The sequence below is a fragment of the Dicentrarchus labrax genome, unplaced genomic scaffold (assembly GCF_905237075.1).
Source record: "Dicentrarchus labrax unplaced genomic scaffold, dlabrax2021, whole genome shotgun sequence".
NCBI classification, from domain to species: Eukaryota; Metazoa; Chordata; class Actinopteri; family Moronidae; genus Dicentrarchus; species Dicentrarchus labrax.
In genome coordinates this window covers 16,823,669-16,849,586 of record NW_026136718.1, presented here as the reverse complement: position 1 = coordinate 16,849,586, position 25,918 = coordinate 16,823,669, and the positions used below count along the sequence as shown (strand labels likewise).

The 25,918-nt window shown below is 42.9% G+C and overlaps 1 protein-coding gene across 4 annotated transcripts; it reads right to left on the bottom strand.

Annotated features, from left to right (window-relative positions):
- Positions 1-75: 75 nt before the first annotated feature.
- Positions 76-25,425, bottom strand: abl2 (c-abl oncogene 2, non-receptor tyrosine kinase). 4 transcript variants are annotated; one of them, XM_051377912.1, is made up of 11 exons: positions 24,659-25,425; positions 12,930-13,094; positions 9,816-10,111; positions 9,412-9,684; positions 8,853-8,937; positions 8,534-8,711; positions 8,216-8,400; positions 7,960-8,112; positions 7,699-7,788; positions 7,246-7,428; positions 76-5,211 (listed from the first exon to the last, which is right to left on the bottom strand). In XM_051377912.1, exons 1-11 carry the CDS (start codon positions 24,873-24,875, stop codon positions 3,398-3,400), a joined length of 3,639 nt encoding a protein of 1,212 aa, XP_051233872.1. In that variant the 5' UTR covers positions 24,876-25,425; the 3' UTR covers positions 76-3,397. The 4 variants fall into 4 exon arrangements, with proteins under 4 accessions (XP_051233872.1, XP_051233873.1, XP_051233874.1 ...); XM_051377913.1 differs by having other exon boundaries at positions 12,930-13,091; XM_051377914.1 differs by lacking the exon at positions 24,659-25,425 and adding an exon at positions 13,402-13,613.
- Positions 25,426-25,918: the final 493 nt, after the last annotated feature.

Below are 25,918 nucleotides of genomic sequence, written 5' to 3'. Positions count from 1 at the left end.
AATAAGTTAACTGAACACATGGATGCTTTTATAATTGTTTTTAAATTAGAGGAAGACAAACAAACTAAAATGAAACAGTATTCATCAATATCTTTATTATTTACAATAGGCTTAACACTGATAAGCAAAACTTCACAGTAATATAACGTGAGCTTTAAATAAAAAAAAAAACACAAAATATATATTTTGTACAATAAAAAAGTTAATGTTAACATCTCTGCCATTTTTTCATCCCTGTTTAGATTCACATATTCCATTATTGTGTGTGTTGGTTTACATTGCACTCGTACAACTGAAGAAGTGGCCTTTGGTATAATGATGTGTACACACGTTCTCCAGAGCTGTTCTCCAAAACAGGGAGACAGAAAGGAAAAAAAACAGATATACAGGATAAATGCAGACAACATAAAGAAAGACAACGCAGAAGACTGATAATGAGAATAAGCAGAAATTTGTGTCCAACAGCATCGCATCAGATTCGAGGGAAAAACAGCGGTACCAAGTGAATTTACTAACATTGTAATCATTTATTGAATTTCTACATGATTTATTTCTTAAAAAAAATAACAATAATAGTCCAGACTGGAAATGTGTTTGACTCTGGAAGGTTATATATCACTCTTTGATAAGGCTTTTAGTGAAACCTGCTCCATAGAGATACACTAAAAATCAACAGAAAATTAACAGGCAAAGAGGCCAGACTGGTGCTTGGCAAATATAAAGAAACATTTTTAGACAAAACTATTGATGTGGTCAGAGTATGAGACAACAGAGCAGCTTGGGTTTAGTGCAGCAGACTCGTATGTGTCATTTAACCAGGTGTGGCTGCACTAACAGTGTTAATGGCCACTAATAAATGGCATTAGTAACTGAGCATCTAGATACATAATCTTAATAGACAAAGTGCACCGTTTCGGTTTCAAGTTTGCATCTGACCATTAAACCTCCGAATGACAGAAATGCATGCTGTAGTAATATTTTCACTTTTATTTATCGCAATCTCATGGCAAAGTAAAGAAGACACGTGAATGTGTTAATGATGGACTTTGACGTTGCCATGCCTGTTGCAGTGATAGTGTACTGTACATAAATTATTTGTTCACAAAAAGGCACCAAGAATCATAAAAAAAAAAAAAGATGGCTATTTTTCATCCATGTTATTTGAAACTCACAGTGAATTATAAATTAATCATCAGTTTGTCTCAAAGGATCCTGTTTGGCAAGAAATTGGACATTTATACTGACACATAATAGCATGAAATGATATGAATGCACCACAAAACAAGTTGACAAAAACTTTTACTTGGCAATCCATCAAGTGTCAATAACAGACATGTTGAAAGTGTTATGGACCTGCAGTGTTTACAGATTAGATTTTGTAGTATTCGTATCCAACATGTGTCAATGAGCTGATGTGTCTGAGGCCTTATCCAGTGTACATTAAGATGTGAGCCAAAATAAAGAAAATAAAAAAAAATATCTGAGTTGTGTGTGCACTGTACACAGTTTTTGTTTGTGCTAAAAAAAATAAAATAAACAGAGCAGCTGTTTCTGGACTTAATTCTTTAGAGTGACCAAAATTTTAAGTATGGGCAAATAAAAATGACAATAAATAAAAAAAGAATGGCACCTTAAGAGTTTAAAGAGTCATGCAGATGAACATTCGACCGGGTTCAGAACGGAAGAATAATACATTCATAAAGCAGATATTCAGATCTGGGTGGATGAGCCTCAGTCTTGCAATACATCTCTTCAGTCAAAAACATTGCTCTTTATGCTGTAACCACACATAAATCTTTTGTTTCCTGGATATGAAATAAATCAAATATTTACATAACTTTTCTCTCAAAATAGGTCTGTGCTTTTAATAAAAAAAAAAACAGGAATAATTTAAAATTCAAGTTCATACATAGACATTCTAAAAGCATTTTTCTTTGAACCAAATAATGTACAAATCGCTCATGTGCTGAAGACATACTGCAGTTTGTTTGTTGAGAGATCAGTACTGTGTGATTAGTGTAAAGTAGGTCTCTGCATTTCGCAGTGTTCATACATTGAAGAATTTGAGGCACTGAGGCCACGACAAGGCTACAGGGAATCCAGCACTGTCCATACTCAGAAGGACACTTATAGAAATACTGTCCCAATTCACCTCCTCATGCGCTACCCTGTGCCCTCCCTCTCCTCGCTCCACTCTTTTACACTCCATCAAACAAGGAAGAAATGTAAGTGTGCAAGAATAACTGGACATAAATATTGAAATGCTTTAGGGGACCCCCCCCCCCATTTATGTGGCACTGTGTTAAGGTGTGAACATCAGTCACGTCACTGAAGCGACACAATTGCTGTGCATATGATAAAGACACCCCACATTCATTTATTATGTTTTAGTGTTGTGGGAAATAAACAAAATAGATTCATATAAATCTTTCTTTTAGATTTGATAAGCCTATTTGGTATTACTGAAACGTAAACCTTTACTGTTCACTTGAGCTTATTTACACGCTTGTCAAATGCACACAACTTTTAATGATGTAAGTGATCCCTTCAGTCTTTTCTTAACGGTCTCACCTGGTGTGGACACGTGGGAATGTCAGCATCAACAGTTGATTATTCTTTAAAGATTACGCTCAACAAAAAGGCTTTAATCCGATAGCAACAAAAGAAGAAGTTATAATTTTATCGCATTTGTCCACCTACCCTAAAAATGTCTGTAGCAATCTATGAACAAGTGTTAAATTGAGACCCCGAAACCTTGAATTATATTGAATCCTGATGTTGATGTAATTTCCGATACTTTAGAATACAATGGCTTAAAAAATGGCTTACGGTCACACTCAGTTCCCCAGACACTGAGCAAAATTCTCTACTGTGAAACAGCACACCCAACTGATGATTCACGCATTTGTGAAACACCGTTGGAGCTTAGTCAGTGAAAACAGTTGTCTAGTATTCTCAGTAAGGCTGGGCACAACCATCACCATTCTCGCTCAGTATGTGACACACTGACAGATAAGCACAGTGAGACCTACTCTCTGGGCTGGCTACACACAGCTGATACACTCGACATTCATTTAACAAAGAGGCCTTTATTGAGGCCGGGTTGAGACATGGGGCTAAACATTTCATGGTGTGACTCAAACCACATTTTGTTTGGTATAAACATTTCTCAATATGTACAGGTCAGAGCAAAATTAGTGTCCACACTGGCATTTTATGAAACGGTTGTTTGTAAACAATAAAAAGATTAAATTTTTTGTAGTGATTTCTCTGAGGTACTTAAGAGATTCTTCTCATTTTGTCCCCCAAAAAGGTGTCAATAGAACCAGAAACATAAAAAAAAGGGAATATAAGCGATCTGTCAGGTAGTCAGAGGAGACAGTTGGTGTCACAGTGGCTACCTCTGTACTACGTCCCTAATCTCTTTAATACAGCTGTGCAGGTTGTCCAGTACAGTGTTGGGTCCGACACTGCTCAGCCCTCCACCTCCCGAGGACGAGGCCCTCAGTTCCTGCAGGCTGAGCTCCAGCTTCCCCACTGCCTCTCGGAAGGCAAATTTGTTCCTCATCTGAGGGATGCAGTCCACATAACCTGAGCAGTAGTCTAGCAGCTGGTGGCCAGCATCCAGCACCTGGCTGCTGGCGGGGCTTTCGGAGCTGGCATGGAGGGCGCTGCTCAGGCACTCAGCGCTCTCCAGCAGGGCTTCGCGACTCACCCGCTCCAGGGGCACCCTCTCTGCTTGTTGCCTGGTCCGCCGAAGTGCCACTTTGGAACCAGCTGCGTGTGAGGAGGAGGAGGCAGTGGTGGTGGCTCCATTGGCCATTTTTGTGGGAGTTGTGTTGGTGGTGGCAGAGCAAGACGAGGAAAAGGAGGAAGATGCAGGAGGCACTTGTGGTGGTGGCACTGACGGTCTGCCCGTCGTCGCTCCTCCTGACATTCGCCCTGACCTGTGGCCTTTCAATGTGTCTCCGTTTACTTCCACAGGTGCTCCTCCTACCTGCTCCTCTCCGTCGCCGCTGTAGGAGTGCTGTAGGCTGCGCAGAGTGGGAGGGGGAGGAGGAGCACACTTGGGTTTTACAAGCCGCGGCCTGTCCCGGTCTGCTTGGTGCTCAGACAGCAGTTTGAAGCGGTTCCCCTGAGAGTCAAGCCCGACCAGGTGCACGTCAGCTGGGCTGTGCTTCAGCGTGGGGGAGATCAGGACTGGGACTTTGTGGTTGTGAGTTGGTGCACCTGTTGCAGCTGTTGGAGCACTCAAACTACAAGTCTTAGAGGGAGATGACCAACTCTGCTGCCTGTCCAGTCCTCCCCCACTCTCCTCTCTACCCTCCCTGGCCGATTCCCCCCACCTCCCCCCAACTCCTGGTGCCCTCACCCCTGCAGCAGAGCCCCGGGGTAGTAGCTTGGCTTTGGGCCTTTCCCTGATCTGTGCAGTCCCCTCATCCATCCGCCTCAGCAGAGTTTCTGAGGGCCGAGCAGCCCCGTTCTCTGGCTGCGACGTTGTGGAGGCAGTCCTCTCTAGAGGGGGTTTAGCACTACGGTTCCTGGGTAAAGTCAGAGCCATGCGCTCCAGGTCTGGCAGCCCAGCAGACATCGAGGAGGTAGAATTGGACCTAGGGAAGGGTTTAGACCCACTAGCTATACTTCCACCATCCTCTGAAGAGGTTGTCTTTCCTGTCCGTAGTCCCAGGGTCTTTTTTATGAGTCTAGGGGTGAAAAAACCAGCCAACCCACCCCAACTGCTGCCGCTCGTCACCTGTGAACCGATGCCCCCACTAGAGGGTTTCTGTCCAAAAGCAGCCCCACAGCAGCGTGACTGACCCTGGGTGGGTTCCCCATGGGAGTGAGAGGGAGAGGCAGAGAACCCACTAAGACTGTCTGACTGGGGTAGGGGAGGAGGAGCGCTGAAATCAGCGGTAGGCTCGTATTTCTTGTGAGGCTGCGTTTCCATCTCTCGGAAAGAACTGCTCCTCTTGGGTGGCGTCGGGAGGTTCTGTTGGAGCTGAGAGGATGGTGAGGAGGAGGAAGAGGAGGAAGATTTCTTCTTTATGAAGGAGCTAAAGAAGCCAGTCTTGCGGTCTCGTGTAAATGTGCCCATATCCTGTGCATCCTCTAAAAGGCTGGCCGGAGATTTATCTCGTGACTGCTGTTTTCTAGGCAAAGCCGGGGAGCTGCCTGATCGGCCGTCCCCTCCAAACAAAGAAGAAGCCCAGCCTAGAAAGAGAAGAGAGGAGTTTATTACCACAAAGCTGGGCTGAACACAGCAGCAACACATCTATATTTGTTTAAAGGTTGCTTAATATCTCGCAAGAAACAGGTAATAAAAATACAGCTCTGAATTGTTCTAATCCTTCATTATGCTTGCCTATACATTAATGTCACTCATTGTAACAGAGTGCTGTTGTGGTAAGATGGACGATTCCCTCTCTCTCTCTTAAAGCTGTTCTTTCCTCCTTGGGGAGTAAGAAGAAGGAAGAAGCACTTCAGAAAAAAAGGAATGGAACATTTGGAGGCCTTGAGCATGCACACACTAATTCAATGATTTACAAGTTGCTCTTGTAAAAGACAGGATAATAAATACACTTCTGGGACCTGCTGATAACACATGCCAAATGGAAACTCCCCAACCTGTGTTACTAGGAGGGATGTTGCTCAAAGAGGTACATACATTTTTCATAGTTCTGCTGGCTTTTAAATCAATAGAGAATGGTGCACAATTTTTTCTAACTAGGAAATGAATTCGGACTAATCCATTGTGACTATAAAAGTTATGTGTGGTGAATAATGGCACCAATAGTTCACTTCCACAGTATTTCTTAATGGCATGGTTCTCTCTTCATCAATAGCATTTGCACGCAAATATAAATGCATACAAACAAGAAATATTAACCCAACTTAGATGTGAACATAAAGATGCTGACTGTGGTTTCAGACCTTGCAGTTTCATTACTATCAAATGTAAACTCGGTGATGTGTCATAAGAATTTTGTTTTGTGCTTTATGATATTGTGAAACATTCTGCCTGTTTACACAACCTTTATTGGATTTCTGACTTAAATAAGCTGTTGTTCACTTTATTGGAAAATACTTGTGTTCATGGACAGAAACATTAAAGTAAAATAAAAATAAAAATGGCCACAGTGGCAGAACGAGGTGGAAAATAATGCAGACAAGGACAGACTGTCTTCTTTACACATCAGGTAAACACACAAATGGAACAAATTTTTATTTTCAATATAAAACAAATAAAAAAGCAATAACTTAAACAAGACAAGACAAACGACAGACAATGTTGTGGAGATTTAATATTAGGGTTGGCAAATATGAATACATGATGTGTTACCAAGTATTGATTGGGATGTGGGAATAGCAATGCAACAAATAGGACAAGACAGAATATGAGCAGGATCTTCATTCATCACAGATAACAAATAGTTTCCTATATATATATATATATATATATATATATATATATATATATATATATATATATATGTGTGTGAGAAGCAACAGAACAATGGTTCAGTTATAGATTTAGATATTTAGTATACTTCTGGTTGACTTAAAGTGACTCCATGGTTAATGCTAAAAAGGTTAATGGAAGGTTAATACTTAAATGTTTATTGTTATGTACTGTGCATGGGGCTAGTGTATTCTGGGATAGGGAGAAGTCATTAAAACTAGACATGATAAAGTATTCAATCAATATAATAGATGTAGACTCAGTCTACTGTGGTTACATGTTCTTTGAGACAGTGGAGGACTGTTCTATTGAATGTAAAGTCTCACATTAATCCCTCAGTACTACATGATGTTGGTAAAGATGGCGGACATTTCAGTATTTCTACAGTTTTGTTTTATATTTTTTGTTGTTGTTGTACAATCATTATTTTAGTTTTTTCTATTTTATGTGTGTTTATACTTTATGGTTTATGGTTCTATATGGTTCATATACTTAAACATAAATAAAATAAAATATACTAATACTTTTCACTTTTCACAAGTGCTGATGCAGTTATAATTCTGGGCCAATGTATAGGGACTATGTTAGGCTGTGCAGACAGCACTGGATGATCGACCGGATGCAAGATGGCTAGTCGGGAAGGAAAATGACGGCCCTTCTTTTCAGGCGGCGGGCTTGGCGGCGCTGCAGTTGACTCTGTGAATCAGGGTCCGCTGGCATACCTGCAGAATCATAATGTGGTGCATCTGACTGGTCGGTAGTAAGGGAGGCATGTCTGGCTGTACCTGAGTGACTGTGCGTGCTGTGGTCAGATCGTCCGTCGAGTCCACCCTCAATGTTTTCCTTGTTTTCTGTGTGCTTGTGGAGTGTGCGAGATTTGGAAGGCAACAGGGGCATGTCGTGACTGAAAGAGTGCAGTGGTCCACAGTGACCAGAGGAGGCCGTCTTACAGAGCTCCTCTGCTACCTCTGCAATGTACATGAAAGTTATCTATTAGAAGGATGTCATAATCCACATTCAAACCAACATACATACATCATCTAATATAAGACTAAGACTAATATAAGAGCTGTCTCTCAAAGAAGCCAGATTGAACAGCTAAAACGAGATTCCAGTTTGCATGTTCAGCTTAATCATTGCAGCGATTTTAGAAGCTTTATGAAATCAGGTTTTGAGCGGTACAAAAGGCAGACAGTTGAACTCTATGCCAGCTGAGATTAAGCTACATGTTGCTGTACCTTCAGAGATGCTGGAGTCATGAAACATTGTTTCAAAGGCTTGGTGGATCTCTGCAAATGAAGGCCGGTCTAATGGGCTCCACTGCCAACCTGGTAGAGAGATGAGAAAAAGGTATGTTAATACAAGAAAGTACTGTATTTGACAACTATATAGGACTTTAAATTGTTTGTACACGTTTTAAAACTAATGCTGTTGTCTTCCCACTGGAGTGCAACCACTTGGTGAATAGGTAAGAGGTAGGTAAGACAGCTACAACTCACATGCTCTCATGAGTTCATAGACTTTAGGTGGGCATCCCTCGGGCTGTTCCATCCGGTAACCTTTCTCAAGGAGGTCATAGACCTGAGACAGATCGATTCCAGGATATGGAGACATGCCATAGGTAGCAATTTCCCAAAGCAGCACCCCAAATGCTGTAAGAAAGGCATTTTTAGAGGCACAGAGATTGGACCTTGGAAATAAGCTACGAGACAAAAATCAACACTTAGTATGAATGTATGCACATGTATTGCTCACCCCAGACATCAGACTTGATGGAGAAGGTGTTGTATGCAAGACTCTCTGGTGCGGTCCATTTGATGGGGAACTTCGCCCCAGCATGGGCAGTGTAGGTGTCCCCAGTCATCAACCTGCTCAGGCCGAAGTCTGCAACCTTGACGACGTGATTCTCCCCAACCAGGCAGTTCCTTGCTGCAAGATCCCTGAGAGAGGGATAGCGAACCAAGCACATGGGAGGGAGATAGAGAGGAAGAGGTGGGAAAGAGAGCGATTAGACTACTTTGAGATATTGGGTGGACAAACGTACGGACAAACAAAACTAGACCATCTCTTTACCTGTGTATGAAGTTCTTTTTCTCTAGGTATTCCATGGCAGAGGAGATCTGTGTGGCCATGTACAGCAGCACCACAGCGTTCACTTCCTCCTTGTCACAATCTCTCAAGTAGTCCAGCAGGTTGCCGTGTGGCATGTACTCTGTCACAATGTAGAACGGAGGCTCCAGCGTACACACACCTGTGAGAGAGGCAGTGGTTAGACTACACGTGGATGCAAACAAAAATCTCGGTCAGAATGTATTGGTATAAATATTGTACATTTTTACATAAAAAAAACTAAAGGTTCATCAACAAAATAATCGGGTTCATAAATACTGACCTAGTAGCTGAACTAGGTTTGGGTGTTTAACCTCCTTCATAACTGCTGCTTCTTTCAGAAATTCTTCAACTTCCATGGTGTCCTCCTGTCAATACAGAAAAAGGAAAAAGGAAAAAAGTCAGTGGGTTGGACAGACATAGCAGCGGGGAACATGTAACATACAGTATCCTAAGAACCACATGTAATACCAAAGTCCACCTGCAGGTGGTGATCTAAAACCATTGTTTTGCCCATGCCCCAACACTACAGATACAAAGATTCAGATTCAATTCAAGATTCAAGATGTTTATTGTCATATGAAACAAAAGAAAGCAAGTTTTCCTCTGTGCAATGAAATTCTTTCTTTGCTGTGCTGTCCACCCTGATACCGACGCAAGTACAATAAGTAACAAAAAAACACAATATCACCCAATAGAAACACAAAATTACCCAATAATAGAATAGTAAAAAACACAATATTACAAAGGTTCTGAGTTAAGAAAAAGTTTACAGGATATTTTTACAATTCAGCTGTTAATAAAGTTCAGTGAATTAAATAACGACAAGAGGACCTTCTTACCTTGAGTGTCTTGACAGCTACCGTGAGGTTGTACTTTTCCACCACCCCCACGTACACCTCCCCATACTGGCCTCCTCCCAGCTTGTGCTTCATGGTGATGTCTGTGCGCTCCATCTCCCACTTGTCATGGATGGGTGACACTCCGTACACTGTGGGTTTGTTGCATTTGGGTGCTGGGTAGTGCAGGGTGGTGACCAGTCCATCAGCTACGGTGGAGTGGTGGTGGACCAGCTCAGCGAGAGTGGCAAAACGGCTCTCAGACGTCACATACACCTGAGGACGGGGAGGTGGGTGAGGATGAAGAGATAGAGGAACAGAGTTAGTAAATGCTGTCAAAGTCCTAACACCAACTACAGCACAAAAGCTACACAGCTGGACTCTTACTTCACTCTACTAAACTCTACCTTTCCATCAGAGGCTGTGTTGATCCTGTAGTGGTAGACTCTGCCCTCATAGCGGAGAGAAATTGACAGCTGTCCGGGACTGCTCTCACTTTCCCGGACCAGGAAACTGCCATTAATGAGGGATGAGAGCAGGTACTCTGCGGCGCTGCGTGACACGGGTCCATGGTACCAGCTATGCTTCTCCAGACTGTTGACTGGTGTGATGTAGTTGGAGGGCACCCAACCCTGGCCGTTCTTTGAGCGCACTTCACTCCACTCTCCATTCTGGTTGTAGCCCAGCACACGCAGCTTCTCACCTGGACATAGGAGGGGCAGCTTGTAAGACTTGATCTAATGGTGATATAATCAGTGGCAGAATGGCCTGGTGGTTAGAAAGATGAATGAGTGTAATGCTTAAGTGTCCTTAAAAAAAAAAGAGACTACAGCTCATCAGTACTTATTCAAAACCTCACCGACGTAGAAAGAAATTTCTCATCAGGTCACTGCTTTGGCCATAACGCCTTAATAACAGGTCACATACAGGAGAGAGGAGTCATGAATAAGACGTGCCTCTCACTGAAACTACATCAAAAGCTATGGAACAATGATAGGGTTGGGTAAACTGCATATCTGTCATACAGGGCTAGGCAAAGCCAGGCATGTAGTGACTTGGTCTGTTGCCTCTGTCTGTTTCTGACGCAATTGCAGGAGAGTTGATGGAGCAGAGCGGGTGATTTGCTGGAGGCTGGAGGAGGGAGGTAGCTACCAGTACAACAAACACTGAATGAAGAAGTGGTCATTCCTGCAAGTCTGATGGAGGATTGGACATAGAAAAGGGGAAGATGAAAGAGAGGGAAGAGGGCAGTGACGCTCAGTCAGCCCAGGGAGGGAGGCAGAAGTGTCAGTCTATCGACCTCTGCACTTCCACCACCCATTTTCTTCATCTCTCCCTCCACTCAGACTCAAAGTTTTGCACACAAAACATCCCATAACCACTTCTTTCTGCAACTCTGATGTCAATGTGGTATGTTTCCCTTTAGTGGGCGCCCAGACTGAAAAAAAAAAAACAACAACGCAAAGGGCTGCGTTGGTGTGGGCGTGTTGCTTCAAATACCGGTGAGACAATTACATTTTATCCAGGTGGAGTAACGGATTAATGCATTTAAAGGATTATCAGATGCCAAAACACTGCAAATCAGTAGCACCCTCACAGACAGGATTACACAACTGGAAAGTTATCATGGTGGCAAATGTTTGATCTTTTGTAGTTAGGTAAAAGGTGGAAATACACTGTTCAAATGACAAAATTATCCACCAGGAACATGAGCCTGCATGTATTTGGCTGGTTACAGCAGCATTATGCCCAATGATGACGTGCTACAGCACAATTTGATGCCAGATTCCAATTTTCTTTTTGCCAGGTGACCCTGTGTTCTTTACCAAATTGTGCTGCTGGCCAGGCCTCATTGAAATGTATTTGGTGATTGTGATCGCTTGTTCTTTTTTTACATAAGGCTGCGAAATTAATTGAAATAACCAAATCGCAGAAGCTACAACTTGTAAAATGTAAATGTGTGTCTATCATCATGATATTAATTGTTTTTCTTCTTGAAAAATGATTATTCCCAGTCAACGTGAACAACAACAAAATCACAATATTTGTCAAAATAATCACAATATGATTTTACCATATTGCGCAATCTTTCACACAGGAAGCTAGCATCTATCTGAATGACTGACTATCCCGACTCTGTTACATAAAGCCTTAAACTGTGAGAAATAGACATTTAATTACAGTAAGTCTAGTCACTTGGACAACCGATTAACATATCACCACTAACCAGAGCTGTAGGTCTAGCTCTTAAAGCAAAACACTCCATGCTTGCAATCCGCAGAACAACATTAAACAGAGATGGTTATCCACATCCAGCCCACCAATCTATTAGTCTCCTTTTTGTCTCCCTTTTGTGTCTGTAAGTTTTGTTGGACGTGGAAACACTGACTGCTTCCATGCCTTGCACTAACAGCAATGTGTGCCTGAATCAGGGCTATGGTCGGGCCTGGCCTGGTTCGGCCTGGCACGGAGAAGAGACAAAGCTTAGCTCCAGACACAAGCCTGCTAAGTCCCTCTCTGTGATCAGCCTCCGGCCTGCAGCGCTCATCCACCTGTTATTATTACAGTTGAATGTATTCCATGTTACCGCAGCATTAGAGGCATGCTGGGGTGTTTCCATGAGACAGAGCAAAGAGTGGGACAGATAGGAAAAGTGCAGTTGAGCCTGGGAGTGTACATGTGCTTGCATGCATGTGGGCAAGAATGTCAGATTCACTCCATGAGTCAGGGTCTAAACATCATTTCCATCCCAGGCAGCTGCCGTGGAAGTCCTAAAACGATGGATAATTAACACACTCTGCCACGTTTAATGCTTTAGATTGGTCTGGGACACAAGCCTGGCCGTCTCTGGATAATATTATGAGGATATTTTTAGCTTATTACTCAGGGGAGAGCTGGTTGACTGGTTAACTGCTGCTGGTTGAGGGAGGGGAAATCTGGACTCTGTGTGTAATGGAGAAATCAGTAAGAAATAAGTAAATAGTGAAACGATTAAGACATAGTATAACCATCAATGGTAATTTAGTCGTAAGTATAAAAATATTCAGCTCACAGGTGGTGTAGAAGGATTAAAGTATAGTGTAAAAGAGAGGACGTAGGGTGTGTGGGCGGGTGACAAAAAAAGCTATAGGCTGGGTCAGATTGCCGTTGATGTCACAACAGGGTGAGATTACAATGACTAGGTTGTTCAAACTCTATTGACACACCACATTCCTGTGGCATAACTACACTTGTCCTCATAAAACATTCTTCCTAGAAGTTTCTGACCTGCCAATCACTGGCATTGCCTTGAGGATTTTTCTGATGAGTCTTTGCTACATGTAAGAAAATCACTCTGTTCTGTTGCAACAAATAGCAACAGTGTATCTTAGGAAGGCGTGGTCAAGTAACCTGACGTAACTAAGTAATGATGCATGGAATGAGTTTCCTGGAGGTTCAAGTTTCAGAACATAACTGGTTCTAGCAATTCATTTTGAGTGAGTCAGAGAAAATAAAAATCACAGTTTCATGCCATTGTTTACCTTTAGTGATGCTGAGCGTGTTGTCTCCGCTGGCAACAAAGTCATAAAGTGCAACGAAGAGGTTAGGGTCACTCTCGGCCGCCCCCAGTAGGTTCTCCTTAGAGCTCCAGCGCACCGCCTCCGTCAGCGCCGCCGAGTCCAGGCCGAACGGCCGGTGGAGAGCTTCTGGAGAAAGACAAGGGGCAAGGGTCAGGGGTGAAAGAAGATACACTATTAGACTAGAAAACAAAATGTGACTGAGAATGCAACATCACACTTGCAAAGGTGAACAACACAGTAGAATACATTGAAACCCACAACAATACATTATTTCATGCTTAATAATGACCCACAGCACAAACTGATCATAAGAAGCGCGAGTCCAATACGGGCGAGGCAAAAAGGCACTTGGGCAGACAAGCAGTAAGACTGATGTCCTCTAACCAGATTGAATTCTCCCTAATCCTAAGAGTCGATTTCGCAGATGGTCTACCTGTCTGTCCAGGTGGTTTCCCCTGCCTTAGTCCTGTGTGGAGATGACGGCCACCCAGAGCCGCCCACTCTTCCTCAAAACTGCTGCTTGGCTGCAGGCACCTCAAAAGCATTACTTTATTCAATCCACTATCTGAAGAACACCGTTATCACTAGCTACACACAGAGTCCTGCTGTGTCTAGCCTAAACCAGGTAAGATCTGAGGTAGGAGTGTTTTCGTATGTGTGTATATAGAGAGGGAGCAAGAGGGAGGAGCTACAACACTGGGAGAGGTTCTCTCCCTACACAGGATGCAGTGATTACCATAGCTACATTGTATACACCCACAGACACTCAATGGTAAACTAGCACATGCGTAGCTAACATGTACTACACTCAACAGCTGCCAAAGTCACTGCATGTCTGGACAGCTGCTGAGCGTGTGGGAGAGGAGGGTGGCGGAACAGACGGACAGAGAATGGAGAATAAGTACCGTAAGACAGTTTAAAACAGAAAAGCTATTATCAAGCATTTTTCCTGCTTCAAAATGGGATGAAAGAAATTGCACTAACATAAACCTTAGCTGAGTTATCCTATGTTTGTTTATAGATTAACTACATAAACAATGTTGTTAGCATATATGCAAGAAGGCCTAACCTATCTTACAACTCACTGAAAGAAATTACAGGGTTTTAAGTTTAAATGTATTTTCACTTGCTTCAAATGTACACACAATTTAGTGTAATCCAAAACAACAGCCTTGCAATGTTCATTTAACTGTATGGTTGTTTTGGGAGCCATAAACTATGGTATAATTGTATAGAGCTGCATTATACCAAGCTGTGTTTATATTTTGTCCATGTAAGAACTATATTGAGAAACAACAGGGAAGGCAATACAAACCCCAAAATGATGGCCAGACCAGAAACGGAGGTGTTCTGGCTGTATCATTTAAAAACAGTGTCTGTATGACTTGTGTACTTATAGCCCAAAATAAAATGGTTAACAGTTAACACCTACACATTCAGGCAGCAGTTTAACAAGGAAACAGTTGATTCATAAAATGTTCTTCCTTCTGCAGCTTCAGTACTGTATTCTGTTCACTGTCTGACAATTACTCCCACTTGTTATTAAAAGCTCAATATTACTTGTGCTTTCAATAACAATTTTGTCATATTGTCTTCTCACCTTGAACCATCACAGACTGCTTCTGTGGTTGCAATTACAGTTGGCAGGGAAACATTGAATGTAATACTCTGTAATAACACTGGTTTCACTATTGCCAACAAGGTCAGAGGCAGATATATGTCCTCGGTCTAGTAATAAAACAGCCAACCAAACTAACAAATTCAAGAACAATGCTACTGAGCTAAAAGGAAACTAGTATAAACCACAACTGTGACTGACACAAACTCAGCAGCTGACTGTGAAAATTGGACTCATGTAGCAAAGAAGTTAACATTTGCTTTTTAATTTGAGAATTGTTAGATTATTGTTAGATGCCAGACAACTTTTTTGAGTGAGTGAGAATGGTGCAGACTTTTCTCACTAAGATTCTGAGACACTGGGAGACACTATGTTAAATACTTTAAATGTTCCATCCAAATTCAAAGTATTGAGTGAAAACTGTGTGTCATTGCTCTAAAAATTCATCAAATAGTTAAGCATTCCCATTGTTAGTATAGCAGAGAGATTTGAACAGCAACTTATGTTCAAATCCGCACTCTCAACATCCTTGTCTTTTGCTAAACATTTTAGCTTCACATTGTCTGTCCACTACGCTTCCACATTTACACACAAGGCTTGCCCACCTTTGTTCTGGACCAGCATGCACTGCAGCGCGGCACTGGCCGTGACCTGGCTCAGCCACAGTTCCCAGTACATCTTCAACCCAGGTGTGGTCAGCTACCAGCCCCAGTATCCAAAGAAAAACGTTGTGGTTTTCCTGATCCGCTGTGCTGACTCCAAACAGTTGTTTAAAAGATTGACTGTCTGTCTACGTAGCCTCCGATGATGGAGACTGAAAAGCACAAGTGTTCATTCTCCTGGCAAAGAAACAAAAAAGACTAAGGCGCACGAGCTACTTTGCTAAACCATCTCCTTCACTGTGGGAATACAAATGCCATACGCAAAGCAATTGGAGAGACGGAGACCCCCCAGACAAAGTATTTACCCACGCTGTCCTTGAATCAAACCACCTAAACTTCTGAAGTTACAGTATTGACTCGCAGCCTCCTGCTGGGAACTCCCTACTAGCTTTGATGTGGCCTAAGGGAGTCAAGATTTCCAAGGTCCATCTGGAGAGCACAGACATCCATGACTGATGTTCTCTGCGGTTTAATGCACTGTAAGGGATGGCAAAACGTGGCAGAGAGAGGCAGCGAGAAAGGCGTGTGGTAAGGGGGCGGCGGTTATTGCATACAGAGGTTGGGGGGGTAGGGCAGGGTGTATGGTATGGAGGAAAGTTGAGCTGAATGTGATGTGTGTGTATGTGTGCGGTGTGGGAGTGTGTGAGGCATGGACCAGCACTGTGGCCAACAACAGATGGCTGGTCTTGTTCTCCTTGGGGGGGGGGCTATTGACCCACACTTTTCTTCTGTGTGTGTTTGTGTGATGTGTGCATGAATGCAACTGCTGTAGCCAGGCTGAGCCAACTGTCAGAGCTGCTCCGCTTACACAGCTACATAGCACATCACTCTTCCCAGGAATGTTTTTAATGAAATAGTGATATTACGCTTACACATTTGTCAAAGGAATCTCAATCCAGTCATCCCAGACAAATACTAAGACACAAAAAGAAACTCAATCACTGATTAGTCAAGTATTTCAAGGCTCAAATCAAATAAACTAATTACATCAAATTGTTTTCATAGCACGATCCAGTTTCATTAAGTTGATCATATTTCTTGAATTGCTTCTAAATCCTTCTTATGCCAGACAAAAAGCAAGATGCTGTTCCACTTGGCCAGGCTCAAACCTCATGTGCTGAATTGTTTGATTGAGGGAGCAGTTGGTCTGCATGGGGTATAACGTGTGCCTGTCCGGGTGCCTCAGTGCGAGTGTGCTGTGAAGTGCAGCACATGTGCATTCTGAAGAAAACTACGGCTTTGTATTGAGCGGAGCAGAGAGGGTATTTGCAAGTCTTAGGGGCACGCCAAGCCTCCACCCCCTAAGACAGCTGGGACAGAGGTGACCCTGGCCCTGAGGCACACATGCACACCCATAACGTGTAGACACACATCAATGGTGGGACTATCTCCTTGGCTGTCCCACAACCCTGCTGCTTCCCCTGCAGCTGTTTGTATGAGATTTTGTGCCTCCATGTGTCTATAAAGCGTTCACTTCACCAACCCCACCACTTTGTGCCAAAGTATTAAACACAATAACATCAGTTACACACCCTGATCAAAAACAATACGGATTGTAGCTGAAGCCCATGACCAGCGAGGTAAGGGTGTATTTTTAGCTGTTGGAGAACAAAACATAGCAGCATGACATCCAGAAATAACTCTGCAGAGCACATAGTGATGGTGGTGCGGAGATAGACGGCCGGCTGCTTGCAGGAAGCACTAACAAAAACCCGAGACAATGCCACGGATGAGACACATGTACACAAGACAAGGCATTACATAAGACTATATCACAAGCTGGATCAGATCCTGTGGCAGGGAGAGTCATAGATATATTCAAAAAAAGCAGGACTGGAGCCTGAGAGACTAGTTTACAGTGATCTACTGTATGTCGTAATACAGTACCAGGATTTATTTGTCTTTAAATATTCACTGAAGATCAGACTGTTCCTCACTAGAGCCGTATTCACAGGGGCACTGCTACCCTGAGCTTTTCAGGCTTTTACCTAGGTGAGCTGTATGTGTGATTACAAATGCTCAAATCAGTTGTACCGGACATTATACAAACTTTACCCTGCCAGGTCCATAGTACAAAGCTGAGCAGGTCATCATTTAGAGGATTCACAGTGACACAAAGACCATCTCCTGTTGTGGGGTACCTGTATGAAAAGGCAACTCTTGGGACCAAATTTTTTTAGACATTGTCCAGAGTAAATATGAAAAAATGGCTACTGATATATCAGCTCTATTTCTGTTTGAACTGGCATACCGTTAGTGATATCACAACCATTTTCAGATATGACCAGTTACTGCCAGAAATATCAAAATTAGGGAAAGGCCCTATAGTACAACCAGGAGACAAAGTCTCAATGTAGTACAGTACAGTATACAGAATACAACGAAGAACAAGTAATAGAGCTTGAAACAGAGTTACTATATACAACACAAAGGCTAAGTCACCTGTAAATCAAATACACGCACCCTATGCAACACTTTTCTGAAAGCTTTTAATGTCGTATTTCTGTAACAAAATTGTTGGTTTTTGGCAAAGGATCACTTTGTTTTAGTAATTTTAGACAGTTTATACAGTAAATATTTAATAGATTAAAAAAGAATATATCAGTACTGGAAACAACTATAAGTTGAACTGCACACTTAACATGCTTGTTTCTAACATGTCACAAACAGGATTTCTGAGCAATTATTCTCCCGTTTGAGAGGCAGTCAATAGAGAAGGAGAGGAGTCAGTTGTTGTTCATGAGGACTGGACAAAGGACAATAGACTGATTAATGCCACATCACAAGTGTGTGTGTGTGTGTGTGTGTGTGTGTGTGTGTGTGTGTGTGTGTGTGTGTGTGTGTGTGTGTGTGTGTGTGTGTGTGTGTGTGGACTAGCTACGGAAGTGTGAAAACGCAGCACTTCTTCTTGCTGATATCAGTCTGAAACATGCAATAAGTTAATCACCACTGGAGCTATTGTATAAAGTATTATACATACGCTCGTCCATGCACAAATACACTTGTCTTGTGTCCACAGTTGCATGTCCACACTGGTAGACTGACGTTTGCCTCTGTCAGACACCTTTAACACATCCTGGTGTTGCAAACCTCTGAGTAGTAAAGTCATTACACACTCACATAGAGGCCGCTGCCGGGACGGCCTGTGAATGTTCTCTATTCTGCTCAGTCTATTGGCCATCATGTCTGCTGTGTACATGGAAATACGCCAATTAGGGAGTGGACAAACACCAGTCTGGGCCTAAGGGCCAGTGGATCATCCTGGAATGAAGAAGAATGAAGCCCTAACCCACAGCTCGCCCTGCCCTGCCCTGCCCTGCCCCTCTCAGGGCTTGTTATGGGTTAATAATGGGCTCTAAGTGCTTCCCTTTAGGTGTGCTGGAAACAAAGCTAAGTGCTTCTTTATGCGACAGCAGCATGGCTGAGTGGCATATGATGACTTGAAACAAACTCCTCATCCACACTAGAGTGGTCTGCTTCACACATAGGATAAATCTGGCTTGACAAACTAGGACCAATTATATAATTTAATAGACTAATTATACTTTGATACATACAAAATACAGAGTTAACCTGAAGTCATCAAGGCTCTCTGACCTGTTTCTCGCTTAAAAATATCATTCAGTCCTTGAGATGTAAAATAAAAAAAAACAAAACCATGTCTTTGAATTGTTAATGAGTATTTCTACTTAAGCCTTGCTCGATCCCCTAGTCAAAAAGAAAGCATGTTTTTCTGTCCAGCAAAAGCTCTAAATTCACACAAAAGCACGCTGAGTGGAAATTTAAAGCGTACACGTGTAGATGTCAGAGCATTGTCAGATCTGCCCGCTCTTGTCCAACACATCATGAAATGTGTATGGATGATGTAAAATGTCTGACTGAGGTGTGTGTTATTGTTGCCAACTCCCCACAGGTAAAAATGAGTGCTCACCACAGCCTAAAAAAAGACACTCTCGTTGCTTTTCTTCTCTCTTTGTAGTGAGGGTTTACAGAAAGAATCCGTACACTAATCTTGATGTCTGAACAGCTAATCTGTGTGTGGTGTGATTAAGCTGTGCTAGGATATACGTTTAAGCTGCTTTACAATGACTCAGTTTGAAGAACTGACTGGAGCCCAAAAGATTTTACTTCCACTGTGCTCTTAGTAAGATAGCTAAGAAGCCTTTGGCTTCCAAACCAGCGCAGAGGAGCATCCACATTCAATACATGTGCCATGCCATGCCATGCCATTACTCATTGAAATAGTTTCTCTACTTGTCTTGCACATATACTTTTTTACCTAATGTAATGGTAGCACATAAAATAAGCTGAATAGTAACCTGAAATCCTCCATTGAGTAATCACTAAAAGTCATGACTCTTTTTAGAATAATCACATGCATCAGAAGGGATACTTGAGGACAGCAGTCCCACAGGGCGCCCAGATTAATGTTTTCTGACTGACTGGTCAGCTGGTGGGCGATTACACTGAAGGAGTAGGACGTGCTGGATAATCCTCAGAAAAAGCTACACCACGTAACGTCACTGACAACAACAAAGCATGAGAATGTATGTGTGGGTGTTTACAGTAAGTGTGTGCAAGTGTGTGTTTCTAGCCAAGTCTCCAGCCTGCAACCCAGAAGATAAGCTGCAGTGATAATGCCAGCAACAGAGGACTGATCCTGGAAGCAAATCAATGCTTAACAGGCTTGGCACAGGGACTGCCCCCCCCGCCTTTCCTACCCCATATCTAATTTTTTTCCCCTGCTGCACCATTGCAGCTTAAGAGAAACTGCGATTTAACCAGGAGCCACTAAAAACAATTTGGCTAGACCTCTCCACAAAGTTGAAAACATTTGGTATTTTTTAAGCTGACAGATGCAAGGGATGGTTTCACCATCTGCACAGTCAATCGCTCACTGTTCTGATTAATCCTCACTCTTTAATGATATAAGCTGCAGAGAGCTGAGGCCAAGGAATAAAAACTAGGACTGTGGTTTTGGGAACTACAGAAGGTTTACTGGTAGCAGATGCAAAGGTTCATGGCTGCAACTGGGAGTTTGGGTACAGGAACACGCAGTCACAATGACACAAAAGCTTTGAGAAAAACAAAACTTCTGCTCTGTTAAACTTTTTTAAATCTTTGATCACTCTCTTAAATTATGATTACATGCAAGTTAGATACATCTCTGACTTGTGTTTTCAGTGCCGTAACATTAGATTATGATAGTACTATAGATTTTTAATGGCACATGTCTTTTTAAATATTGATTGAGGCCCATCGCAATAGCCAAGGTTCAACAGAGACAAGGGTTCTAGATGGGCAGAGCTGCTTAGCTGCAAGGACTAATAGCAGAGGCTCATGCTGATAGAGAGACTTGGCAGTCAGTTGTAGCAGAGGGCAAGCATGGGCTGAGGACGAATGCACAGAGAGACATATATTATTTAATACACAGCCATTACAGAGTGCACAAGGGTACACGCAGTCTCCAGACATAAACCCTGTTTGATTGTGTTAAAATTATCTGCACAGAAACAGTCAATGCTTCCAGCACATCAATTTGAATCACACTTAGTCCCAACTCTGGAGACAATAAGTCAGACTCATCAGGTCTGCCCTAATTTCTAGCCAGTTTCACCCAGAGGAGGTGTGGCCATGGCTCCTCCTAGTGGTTAATGGCAGTCACTAGGACTGACTAAGTAGTTTGTGTCAACAAATCATCTTTACTCCAGGATATTATCTTTTAAAGCCTATTAAAATCTCACCCATAGCTGCTGAAGCATCAGAAACTTGATTTCCCCCAGATATTACAGTGGCTGCAGTGGAGTCCACAGAAAAGTGGATTTGTCTCTAATCTAATTTCACCCGTGATGCAAATCAGCTTAGGTCCCTGGATCCAGGCATCTCTCTTCTCCTCTGGGCAGCTTTAACAGTGCTGCACTTTAGGTACAGCTGGCTCTACATTCACCATTAGTACTGCTGCTTATTATATTAAATATTCAAATCCACTCATCTGCCCCAATTTCTATGATCTGTTTAGAGCAAAAACAGATTAGCCTTTGTTGATTTTATAAAAAGAACCTTCAGAAGCACTGTTACCAGTTCATAACAATATTTTTTTTAGAAGCTATAGGTCTCATTTAAGAAAGACAAGCTATAACAAGACATAAGAAATAGTGAAAGAGCAGTGAACTGTAGTGCAACCTTGCAATGGCCTCATTAACACAGCCAATTTTCCAGCAGATTCACCTCACAGTGTCAGTCCAAAGGACTCTCCCCCACTGCAGTGTGTGTATCAGATGACCCCACTGCAGAGATGGAGATCTCTGAACCCCTGACAAGGCTAAACGGGTGGAACCATCGATATGTGGCAGCCACTGATTCACCAATACTTCATCCATGTGGCTGTCTCCCTTTGAATCAGCACAGAGGCGGCCTGCTCCCTATCTGCCCTTGTGTAGCTCAGTGTTTTCAAGCTGCCCTGTCTGTTCAGGGGGGTAAGAAGCGTCTTGTTGAGAGACAGGGATGCTAAATTAGTGATGATCTCGGAGAACTGCTGCACACCTGAGGAGGGGACAGGAGCTGATTCACATTGTTCTAAAGTGGGAAAAGAGAAAGACGGCCCAAAGATGGAATCTACTGATGCTGAAAAATTCACTACAACTGAAGAGAGAGACATGAAGGGAAAGGGGGAAGTAGAGGCCACTGGGCCAGGAATATTAACAGCCAATTTACACCAATGGCCTCCGGGCACTTTTTAGCCCCCCCCTAAAATGACTCAGTGGTTTCAAGCATACTGATAGAAACTCTAGTGGAAGCATGTGCACATATGATACCCACTGATACTCACTGGAAAGACAGGCAGGGACATACAGGCATGACTTCAACAGAGAAAAATGCATTCTTCATAGACTGGCACCTTTCAATTACACACCAAGAAGGCATCACTTAGCCTCAGACATATGGTAGTCTGTTATAAAGTGGTTATGAAGCTGCATTAATAAAACCACTTCGACATGTTGATCTCTGATTGCTTTAAGGAGGAAAGACTCTGAAGCCAATCCGTCTATGAAACGCAAACACTATTAAAAGATACTATAGCACACATTGAATTCTGCTGTCAAACCAACACCTTGTCCCACCGGTTGGCTCACAACTATACTACGCATCTATTCTTGTACTTCCTTTTGCTGCTGCAGCACTTCAGTTTCCCTGCATGGGATCAATAAAGTTTATCTTATCTTAACTTCCTCTTGACAAGACACACGTGATGTCCCAGTCAAATTAACAGATCATCTAACCACTTCATCAGTTCACACAACATTATTTCTGAACAAATTAACAACAACAACAACAACAGCAACAACAGAAAATGTGTTGATTCTATTTGGTCATTTATCCCACACACGACTGTGGATACATGATTATAAATTCAAGGAGCTGCTTGCTTATACATTTAGTTTCATACTATATAGGATACAAAAATCTCATATTTGTTTTATGGCTACTGGTCATACTGGTGTAACTTGTGAGTATGTGTGATTTATTTACATTTTACAAACTTTGTAGTTTATAGAAAAATAACTGATTGACAAATGATGAAAATATAGTAATGAACACCGACTTCCAAACAATCAAAATAGTCTCATTAAAAGAACAAACTACACCCACAAAGATGTGTAAGATAATTATTCAGATCATTATCACATAAATAGACTACCAGAAAAAAGGCACTTTGATAGTCAGTAGAAGACTGAAAGCACAGTCCCAAGCTTCCTCACTTAAGAGTCTTTGTCCTATTATTGTGTGCTTTGAAGAGTAGCAGTCTCTCTGCAGAGTGGCTGTGTGACTGCATCCTGGCTGCTATAAAAAGGCCACTCCTGCACAGACATCGAAGAGAACAGAATAGTGCAGACACTGAGTGGTGCTGCACTTAGTAAGTCTGTCTGTCTGTGTATGTACTTCAAGCAAGGGAGGGTTGCTTTTAACATGTGCCAGCCAGGAATTGAAAATATGTTCCATTCCCAAAAGCTTGCACCTTCTATGTGTCGTAGCTCACTACGATGGCGTGAGGAAGTTAGCTCTGGGACATCAGCGGAAACTACGAAGGTTACGCCAGCAGTTTTACTTCTATGCATCACATGTAAAAGGACACGGGTGACAACAAAGCCAACAGACAGACATCAACCATCGAGTCAAGCTAAGGATGTCCCAAACACACAGGAAGAAAAGAAGGGAAAATCATGTGTGAGGGTTTCCTTGATGACCACGTAAAACACACTGGAGTATTAAGAAAAGCTCTGCATGAGTAAAATTCATTATAACAGCAATGATGATGATATTATGCACGCCACCTAGCAGACATCATGTCATCACCATTACTTATAAGCCCTGATCTGCCACTGAGAGACCCAGCCTAAGAGGGGAAGGCTGGGAGGAAGGAGGCAGGCTATGTAGGGCACGGAGGGGTTACCTCTGGGCTACTTCTCCATGACTCACAGAGCAGATAACAATATCAATGAATAGCTAATGCTCTGAGGCAGGAACATGGGTGATGGGAGGTACTGCCACACCTCTGCCTTGTGGGCGTCTTTTTATTTATTTATTTATATATGCCTGTTAACCCAAAGTATTCCTGTAATACATAAGTTACCTAATGCATTCCCTGATCCTATGAGAGGATAGACGTCAGGGTATTAAAATATAATCACGCAAGAGAAGCTTTAAACTTCATGTTTGCATGATGACAGAAGGTGGCTTAAATAATTCACACAGATTTCCCACCGGATCAAACTGTGCAGTCAGCTTGCTGAGTGTGTTGTAACAGTAGACATCATCAGACAGAGGATGTAAGTGAGCATGTGAAAGCCACTAGGTATTGTAATGTGAGCCCTGTGGTGGCTGCCATAGTGAGTTAATGGGGTGGAATTGCTGCTCAACCTCCGGAGGCAAGAATCACTGTTTACCAAACCAAGTATCACACTGTGGGGGCTTTAGAGGAAGACACAACTAGGTAATCTCCAGTCATGACCCCCCTTAGGCTGAGAGCACAGGCTGAGCAGACCCCTTCCTCTTCCCAAAAACATATGTCTTTCCTTTGGGGGATCGTTAGGTCACATGCAGCACATACATATTGCTCCAACATGCTGCTTCATCGGTGTCAAATCTGAGCAATTTACTCATTCGCCTCCTGAATTAACAGCCTCCTGTCTGCATACACGAGACAATGGACAAATTATCGCACACAGTAAAATGGATGAGACATGGAAAGCTAAGGTTGGTTGGCATGGCTATTTCCGCTAACGCGTCGTTGTCAAACTAGCATGGACTCTGCTAGCAAACGCTAATCAGCAGCAAACAAATATCCCAGTACACACGGACCGCTCCACGGTCACCCACACCTCCGTTAATTAACGTGGTTCTCTTGTTACCTGAATGCTGCGTGAATATGTTGATCCCTGGGTCGGGCACGTTGACTGCAGCAGCCCTGCCTGGCGGTGTCCCGGTGCTACTGCCGGGTTCTCGGGGTCTCCTCCCGGCGCCGCTCCCCCGGTTCCCCTTCCCTTGGTGCGGTTGGGACGCGTGGGGCTGTGGTGGCTGGAGTCCGGTCGATGTGCTCTCACCGACGCGGCCTACCTGCTGTCCCATCCCGGTAGTTTGGCGTAAGGACGTTTGGGACGAAGCGAGCAAACCCCCTGCGCACCTCTGGTTCACATTCCCCCAAAGCTGGAGCGGCCTGGCCCGAATAGTCTTCCTCAATCCCCTCCCCGCTCTTCTTCAACGAGCTAACTAGCCCGTATTAGCTCGCTTGGCTAGCCTGTTAGCTAACGTTAGCAGTTATCAGTGAAACCCACCCACCCTACCTTTAACAAATAAAATCACAACCCCGGCGTGTGACAGCGATTGTCTCTATTCCGGTGATCCAGATGGTGTCCGAGCAGATATTGACGGTACCCGACGAGCGAAATTCGGTCAAATCTGGAGCTTTTCAGGATCGTTTTGCCGTTGTCCGGCCGCTACGCGCCCCCTCTGACGCCGCCATCTTTACCGCAGAATAGAAGATGTGTTGCACAAGGCGGGGGGTTCGCCGCGATCCCCTGTCACCGTGATCCTCCACCTCTCCAGCACCAACACTAACCGGGTCCCAACAGTTCCCGAGCATCGGTTCCAGCAGGCGGGGGGCTGATGTGGGTTGATCCCCCTCACAGTCCTTAGGGGGGGAAAAAAAAAATCACAGAAAATCTTAAAACACCACCATCAGCTATTGTTTTATCAAGCCAATGCAGTGTGGTCATATAGAATGAGTGCTTCAGTAGTAATTCACTGTACTATAAAACTAATATGGTATGACCTGTATAGGTATGATTATTTAAATAATATAAAACGATAAAGTTATTTTTAAAACTATACCAACTCTGCAGATGTCAGACAGGCTTCAGTAGCTGATGAATCAATGTATGGTAAAATGACTATTAAGTGCAATTAATAATTAAAATTCTATTGATTTGTAAATTTTATACAATCTCTACATATTCCAGTAGACTGTATAAACTTCCTTATCAGTATTTAACTCATATATATTATCTGATTATGTGCAAATCAACTCTAAATAAAGACTACTTCAATACTATTTAACTGGCACTTACACCATTACATACAACACATTCATAAATAAATAAAGATGAATGACA

Excerpts from the sequence above, each read along its gene's own strand:
- abl2 (XM_051377912.1), bottom strand. The coding sequence starts at position 24,875 with ATGGGACAGCAGGTAGGCCGCGTCGGTGAGAGCACATCGACCGGACTC. Across the intron at positions 13,095-24,658 it reads CATATTCACGCAGCATTCAG|AAGCTCTCCACCGGCCGTTC; the intron begins GTAACAAGAGAA and ends GTCTTTCTCCAG. Across the intron at positions 8,938-9,411 it reads TAGCTGTCAAGACACTCAAG|GAGGACACCATGGAAGTTGA; the intron begins GTAAGAAGGTCC and ends CTGTATTGACAG.